Source organism: Halyomorpha halys, unplaced genomic scaffold, assembly GCF_000696795.3.
Source record: "Halyomorpha halys isolate HHAL.00 unplaced genomic scaffold, Hhal_1.1 Scaffold231.1, whole genome shotgun sequence".
Lineage (NCBI taxonomy): Eukaryota > Metazoa > Arthropoda > Insecta > Hemiptera > Pentatomidae > Halyomorpha > Halyomorpha halys.
The window spans coordinates 1,113,130-1,121,995 of NW_027114318.1; the positions used below are offsets into that span (position 1 = coordinate 1,113,130).

At 28.3% G+C, this 8,866-nt stretch overlaps 1 protein-coding gene across 1 annotated transcript in view; it reads left to right on the top strand.

Moving 5' to 3' along the window:
* Window positions 1–2,528: 2,528 nt before the first annotated feature.
* The window catches only part of LOC106679913 (very low-density lipoprotein receptor), a gene marked incomplete in the record, with an annotated part of 66,885 nt that continues 60,547 nt past the window's right edge, over window positions 2,529–8,866 (top strand). The window contains 1 exon segment of the mRNA XM_067051509.1: window positions 2,529–2,656. Within this exon segment, the coding sequence (XP_066907610.1) occupies window positions 2,542–2,656 (115 nt within the window).

Here is an 8,866-nt window from a genome sequence, read left to right on the forward strand (position 1 = left end):
AGGTTTTTCTGGAATAAAATAAACTTCAGGGGCGTGCATATTAAATACTTCAATATTTACTTTTTAATGGCATTTACTGTATCCTTTGTATAGACTTGTTAAAAATTGAACTTTTTTCTGAAAGGAATAACGCACAATTTTTTTTTTCCTTAAAATAACTCAAAAATGATTTTTTATATCCTCTGACAGCAACCTTCCCCCCCCCTATGGTGAAAATCCTATAGGGGTAATTATCCTAGACTATAAATCTAACTATGGTTGGCAGAGTCTTATTTTTACTCTTAACTGTAAATAATTGTCATGAAAGTAATGAAAAATTTGAGTAAATAAATTGTTTTTTTTTCTCCGTTTGGTCTCTTGGACTATTACTTGTTCTAATGACAAGAATCTCCTCCAATTGCTGAAGCATTTTTGAATAGCCTCTTGAATCTCATCAAATTCATTTTCATAGTTTTTATTTTCAAGAATCATATTTTGGGACAATTTTTGTGAAAACCTTGAAAATTTCAGAAAAATATAGATTGTAACTAATGAAAAACAGAAAAAAATCAATGAAACCATTTATCATTATACTGTACATATGTAGCAGAATGTCAGTGTTATGGGGGTGCTAAGTTCCTTTCTGCCCACCCTTAACTACATCCCTACCAATGTGATTACATTATGTATAGATGTACTTTTCATATTGTTTATTCAATAATATGCATGAAATTACTAATAATTAACAGCGCAATAAATAGTTTTTTCATTTAAAAAAAATATTAATATAAAAGGTTATACTGCACTATGAAGTTTAATGCTGATTAATTTATCATTCAATATTTTATTACTTTTCTTAATATTTTTTAATTTCCTGTTTTGTGTTTTTGATTTCTTGACTTGTTTATTTTATTTTATTTTTTAATTTGTAATAAATTTAATCGCTAATTAGTGGCTACATTTACTGGGCATTTGTGTACATAATACAAAATAAATTGATAAAAATAAAAGTTAGTATCATCCATATTGTGGTATATCTATTAAAAGTAATAGTAAGTTTTTTGTTGTATTAAATCAAACACTGAGAAATTATCTCAACCAAGAATTCAGGGAAAGAAATCCTTTATTTAAAATATTATAAGTAAAATATTTACTTAAAATCAGACCCTGAGAAAAAGGTTGGATGGATTACATCACTTATTTTATCCTCAATTACTGAGAAAGTAAAATTAGATTAAATTTTACTTTAAAAATTTGTTTTAGAACAAATATTTTTCCTACCATGCCAAATCACCATCACCTAGTATTTTTCTGGAATTGATACTTTCAATCTAACACAAAGTTAAAGTTTAACCCTTGAATAGTGTTGCCTCAAGTCAATTTAAATTGTAAGACTAATTTCTTTTGTGGTTTTTATAAATCAATAAAATATTAAGTTACTTTGAAATTTATCTGCTTATCTCTTGTAATTCAAGACTTTGAAATGATTTTTCTTTAGAAATATTAGATAAAAGTAATAGCTGATAATAAGGAATATGAGCTGTAACCTTATCAAGTTTATCAACAACAATATAAGGGCTTGAGACATTTCGTCTGATGGTGTCATGCTATCAGATATTTACAGATATAGATTGATTATAAATTTCTAAAAAGTTAATCATCTTTAATAATATATACATAAACATTTGTCATAATTTATAAATAGCTGTATCTTAAAATTATTCCCTTTTATCTATTAATTTTTAGTTTTATATTTATTGGTAAATTTCCATGATTTGTTTAAGTATTTCCAGTAGTTAATCACCCATGTAATATTACTTGTTTCTTACATTACCAGTTACATTTTTCATTTTATTTATTTTCACCCTGTTCTGAGTAACAGCTTCCTATTTTCATTTTAGCACTTTATTTTTTTTTTTTTTAAATTTCACTAACTACATTTAAAAAATAAAAATATAGTACATAAAGATACTACTCCGACAGGACTAGGGTCTTCCATAACAAGTCTCCTTCTTTGTCTATAATAGATAATATTGTCTTCATTGTGGAAGATGAATTGCAGTAACACCAGATAAAGAAAATCCTCCATAATTCACTTCTACTTATTACCAATATGGTTAATAAGATACACAAAATTAATTCATTACAATAAATGGAAACAATTTTTGATAAACATGAGATGTTTTTGTTTTCTTTTTTTTTCTACTGCAATTTTTCTGTTGTTACATCTGATACATTTGTAAGAAGTTATTATGGAAAAATCATGTAAATAATTAGATTTATGTGAAGGAAATATCATTCCAGATTAACATACCTACACATACTGTGTTGATTGATCAGTTTGGAAAGCTTAGAATGCAATCACAACCTAAATGGGAGTATTGTTTTCTAGCTAGAACATCACATTTACACACTATTAAATAATTAATTGTAATCTACAATGATGGGTAACATAATTTTAGCTAATCTAGAGTTAAAAGTTCTGTTTTTTTCCTATTGTCATATTCCACTCTGCGGAATATATTCTACATAGTATAATAATTTATACTTTTTTCAGGAATAATGGAGTGTTCCTTGAGACAGTTCAAATGTAAAAATGGTAACTGTGTGCAAATGGCCTGGGTCTGTGATTCAGAAGATGATTGTGGAGATAATTCAGATGAAGCTGACTGTAATGGTAAGCCATTAGTAAAAACATACTCCAGAAATATATAATGCACTGAGATTAAAGGCACATTACCTTTTGTTTCTTTTTTTTATTTTAAAAATTATATGAACTTGCCATCAATTTTTTTCTGTCAACCGGGCTATGCTATTGTATTCAACTTTTAAAAATTATTTTTATTTTTTGTATAAGCCATGGAATGTGTCTCTAATGGTCTCAGTTTTTTTCTATTATTATATTTAAACATACAATCTAATTTAATCAAATGCTTACATCTAATGCACCAGCTTACAATTTTTTTCAGCTCTGCACATATATCACATTTTATCAAGAGCACACACAATTAAATTGTTAAATTAATTTGTACAAATTTTAATCTTGTTATATACCAAAAATGAAACTACCTCACATAATTTCTATGTCAATACAGGAAATATAGCAAAATAATATCAATTAGTAAAAATAATTAATAATAACTGAAAGAAGAAACACATAGGAATATTTTTTTATTACTACCACAATGCTTAAAGTATAATGCTAATAAGTATGTTTAACCCAGACCTTCAGAACTATATTATTCAGAGATAATATTTGATAAAAGCCTCTTAATACTCCTATTTTGTGCAGAATGTCTGCTCAGCTTTAAAAACTTGAACCAAATGGCTTTAGGTAAAACAGAGTTCCTTCACAGAGTATCATGAACAATCTGAAAAGTAATGTACTCAAGAAATATTAATAAAACACTTGATGGACAGTAATGTTTAGAAGACAGTCTACCATATAAATCATTTAAACTTATATATTTTTTAGATAGCATTATTATAATATAAGTTTGTAATTGACTTCTTTATCTTTGATAAGATCTTATCTGGATAAGATATACATCTTATCTGGAAAAGTAATTTCTATTTTTCTTATATGCTACTGACCATACATTTGCCAAACTATGAGAGTATTTATTTTATAATTTTTATTTTCCCTTGTGCTTAAGATATTGTACATCTTTATATTAATATTTTCTATTTCACTTAAAGCATTGAGATTTGATGGGATCAAAGTATTTAAGAAAGAAGGTTTTGGAAATTCTGTTAAAATATTAAATATCAAAAAATTGTTTCTCATCAATTTATTTGTAAAATTTTCAGAATTATTCTTAACCCTCAATCTGTTAATAGCACTCTACCAATTTTTTCTACCATCTCATTTTCTTCTCAGAAATTTGCTTTAACTCCCAATTTCAGCCAGTGCCCTATAACGATAGTGGTATGGATAATGTGCTTAATGTATTTTATGAAATTTACCATTGAAAATTAATTTAAGAACAAAATTTGGCCATATTGATTTTAAATTTTATTTTGCCTACAGATAAATATGAAATCTTCTTATATTCATAGCCAAATCTAAGATTTGGACGGATATAATATTCTTGTTCCTCATATTTGTGAAACATGTATTTCCACATTAATACATTTTAATAATCACAAAGTAATATTTTATTAAACCTCTAAAAACATGAATATAGTGTACATGTTATATATGTAATCTTATGTAAATTTGTTAAGAATGCCTTTTATTTATTACTATTTAACTTTACATTAATATAAAATTTTGTGGTTACTGCAAAGTGAAAATATTTATGTTATTGTTTGATAAGGTAGAAGGAATTGAGAACATATTTCAGTTCATAATGAATACATTTGAATATTGAAATATTTTATTGAATGATACAGTTTTACTAACTACACAATGAGCAACAGAAAGGAGAGTGAGAGAGATGCTATAAGAAAATTAAGTAAGTTACAAAAACAGCATTGCCCTCATACACAAATGTGACATAGTAAAATATAAATACTTTTCATAATAATGTAGCAATACAATACAACTTATATAATTACAATACAATAATTACAATATTAATATTTATTTAATTGTTCTACAACACCCTCCCTCAATAAAATTTTGGATACTTAAGAATAAAAAAAACTAGAATAGTATTTAAAAATATGGTTACTTAGAAGATAATCCAATACTTTTACAAAAAAAACCATTTGAACCCTGTACAGAGATTGATTTTGTAAGCGCATCTGCTAATTGTTCATTTGTTAGTACATACTTCAAATGGTAAGGTCTACCATCTTCTCCCTTACAAAATGATACTTTGTATCTATATACTTCATTCTTCTATTTACCTCTGGCTACCTTCTATAAACATGGCTCCCTGGTTGTCTTCATTAATCATCATTGGTGTGATGTTTTCATATGCTGTTCCATAAGAATGTTTCTAATGAGGTGGGCCTCATTTACAGCGACGTTCATTGGAACATAACCTACCTCAGTAGAGGACAATCAAACCCATTTTTCTTTGCTCGAAGACCAGGAGGCATCCAAACTTCTTAAATAAATAGCCAGTCATGAAATTGGTCCTGGTGATCTCCACCTAAATAAGAATCAACATATCCCTTGATGGTGTAGGAGCTTTTAGGTTTTTTTTAATATTCTTTTAAAGTTAGTAATACCTTGTGCTTATCTTAAAATCCTTTTTAATTATAGGTGTAAGACTTCATTCCCTTTTATAAATGTCGGCTAGGAATATTTGATGAAATTCTTAGGTCTGGTCTGCTTCTTAGAACACCATACATAAGAGATTCTATAATTTGGTAACACTCTTTGTAAAAGTTTTTATCGCTATCAAATTTTAAATTTATATACTGGCATTTTAGTTGATCTGCTATCCAATATATTAAATTTTCTTAAAACTCCCTCCAAATATGATGACTGGTCAATCTCAAAAATTCCTTTATCTCTTTCATAATTTATGTTGAGTTCTAAATATGTTATTTTATTTTTTATATTCTTTATTTTGAAGTTACCATGAAGATCAATCTTTAATACTTCAATGAGATAAATATTACAGGAGAATATTAAAGTGTCATCAACATACAGGATAAGACATATTACCTCTCCTTTCACCTTCTTAATATGCAGACAGCAGTCAGCATCTGAACGTGAAAATCCATGATTTTTCATAAAAGAATTGAACTTTGTGTTCCAATCTTTTGAGGATTTTTTTCAGACAACAGATTGACTTAAAAAGTTTCAGAACTTTCCCATCATTTTTCATACCAGGCAGCTTCTTAAGATAAACTTCTTCTGTAATTTCCTCATGCAAAAATGCATTACTAACATCCATTGGATGAATATGTATTTTAAAATGGTTAGAAGTCTGGAGACTGGAGCAAAAATGTCAGAGAGATTAAGGCTTTCTCAAACCCTCACCTACAACTAATCTTGCCCCATATTCTTCAGATTTGTGTTTTTAAAATCCATTTGGTATCAATGGTATGGATTCCTTTCAGTAAATTCACTTCTTCCCATATTTGATTATCTACAAGTGCATTCAATTCCTCATTTATAGCTCTTGTCCTATTTTTCTTTTCTGGTTCTGCAATGACTTCTTGGTAGGTCAGAAGATTTTCTGTTTTTATTGCTTTCAAAAGTTCTAAGTCCTAAAATCTTTCAGGTGCTTTATGTTTTGATTGATCGCAATAAATATTTTCCTGCTGGAATTCTTCTCTGGCATCTTCTACCAAGTCAGGAAAATCACAAAAGTCTATACTATCATTCAGATCATTTTCCTCTCTATGGTTTTCATTTATTTCTAATTTATCAGGTTCTTCATTTTCTCCTGATTCTGTAACTTCTTCATTTATTTTAAATTTTGTAATTATAAGATTATTGTTTTTATTAAAAATTACATTTCTTGTTACCTTACTGGTTATCCTCATGTTTAACTCAAAAAATTTTCTTTTTAAGTAGGTTTTAGCAAACACTTTTCCAATTTTAATAAGTTTACAGTTTTCCCTCCACCAATTAAAATGTGTCCTTTATAGATGACTCGTGCTACTGAAAATAAGTTAAGTTTTAATTTAGGTATATATAAAACATTTGTCATGGCACTTTAACTTCTTGACCATTAACACTAGATGTAACATTAATGTTTCCATAACCTTTGACTTCCGATAAACTACCATCTCCAATTTTAACAAATTTCTTGCAATCTGTTAAATTTTCAAAGTATTATCTATCAGGACTCATGTGTTCACTTAAACCACTGTTAAGATAAAATTTATCTTCATCATTTTTATTAACTTCCCCTATGAAACCAAGGCTAATAAAAGAGTTTTTATGGTTTAGACCTTCATCCATTTTGTTTCTATTTTTATTTAAATTATATCTACAATTATTTTTTGTGAGCCCCGGGCGAGTAATGATAAATCATCTTATTCACAGTATTAGGTTTCTTATTTTTGGAGAAGCAAGTAGTTTGTTTTATAACATATAGCACACTTTTGAAAGTTACTGCAAGCAAAAAACTTTTTTGTCACTCACAGCTACTTTAAGTGTAGTTAGACTCTCCTCTACAGTAAGTGGGGATGTCAACTCATTGATGGTTTGACTAGTTGGTTTTCACCCACCTATGAACACAAATTAACTACCGTATTATAAACTTCACTGTATTAATTATTAATATTTACTTCAATTAAATTACTGGGCCCATAACCTGTTTGGTAAGCTAGATGCAATGGAGAACATATTTCAGTTTATTACTAATATATTTGAATTGAATGATACAAACTAACTACATACATTACAATGAGCAGCAAAAAGGAGAGTGAGAGTGATGCTATGAAACCATTGAGTATGTTCCAAAAACAGTGTTGCCTTCATGCACAAATGTGACCTAGTAAAATATAAATACTTTTCATAATTATGTAGCAATTTAATGTAAATTTTATTTTTCTACTACAGTTATGGGGATGGATTCAAATTTGAACAGTTTGTGTTACTGGTTTTTGTCTTGGTTCAAAGGAACATATCAAATCAATTATTTAAAGATTTCTATAAGTTGTAATAAAATATTTTACCCAGAGCAGCTATACTTAGATTTCTTAAAAAGCAGATTATCATTTTATAGGCTTTATGCTCCTCACCTTTACTATCAGATTCCACAATACAGATTATTTATTTATTATTATTTAAAATTTTGGAATTCATAAACAGGATCATTTCTTAAATGATTATAGTATTTTTTGTCAAATAATTATTTTTTTGTTAATTATTCATTTAAATCCCATGATATATGACCTTTGACTCTCTAAATATAACTGTATTTAATAAGATAATACTTAATTAAGAAACTCTAGGTCGTTTGTATATTGTATAGCATTTAGGTAGCTTGCTAGTCATGAGAAAATCACCTTGCAGTGGTGCTTGTCTCACAAAAATGCACAAACTCACTGTACATTGTGCACAATACTTTCAAATATTTTAATCTAAAAGATTATATTATTTCCTAGGTGCATCAAAGATGAAATATCCCAAGCTGGAAAATGACAGAAGTATTAAAAAGATACCAGGTCCAACACAAAGCGTTTATGCAGGCTCAGATATACCATTCATTGTGAGACATGAACTAAAAAAACATAATGAACCTGCATTGAATCATGGAGCAACTTATCTTTCTTCCATTTCCCCCAAAACAATCATACCATTGAAAAGTATAAAGTATCTTCCCCTTGCTTCCTTAGCTACCACACAGCCTCTTAGAAAAAACATAACTAAAGTTGTATACAGTAAGAATTTTGTGAAAAAAAAACGTGAGGTTGTAAGTGAAGAAAACAAATATATTAAAGTGTATCCACCAGAAACTGGTCGACAAAAACCTATGGTTCCTTCTTGGGTCAATTTGCAGTATAACAGGAGGCCAGTAATTAATACCCCATGGATGAAGGATACTCAAGGAGTAGCAATGAATACAATGAACAATATAAATGGAGCTTTATTAGAAATGTCAGATATTGACATTCAAAGAGAAACTGCCAAGGCCAATCTCTTATTAGTTCAAAAAATGGCTGAATTGGTAACAGCTGAAAAAGAAAAGGTTCAAGCTGAGATCAATAAAGTAGAAGCAGAAGTTGATATGTTAGAAGCTGATAGGGACCGTGCCATTATGGACACACAGAAACTTGAAATGGAGAAGGAAATGTTTGAAGCTAAAATGTTCACTGGAGGTGCAAGGGCAAAATCCTAACCCATAATTATCTTAGTAAAATAGTTGCAAGAGTTAATTTAAGTTAGTGCAACTGCTATGCTACTACTAAAGTTAAAGCATTACATAGGCCTTCCTAATTCATTTTTTTTTCTTTTCCATTAGAAGTCAAT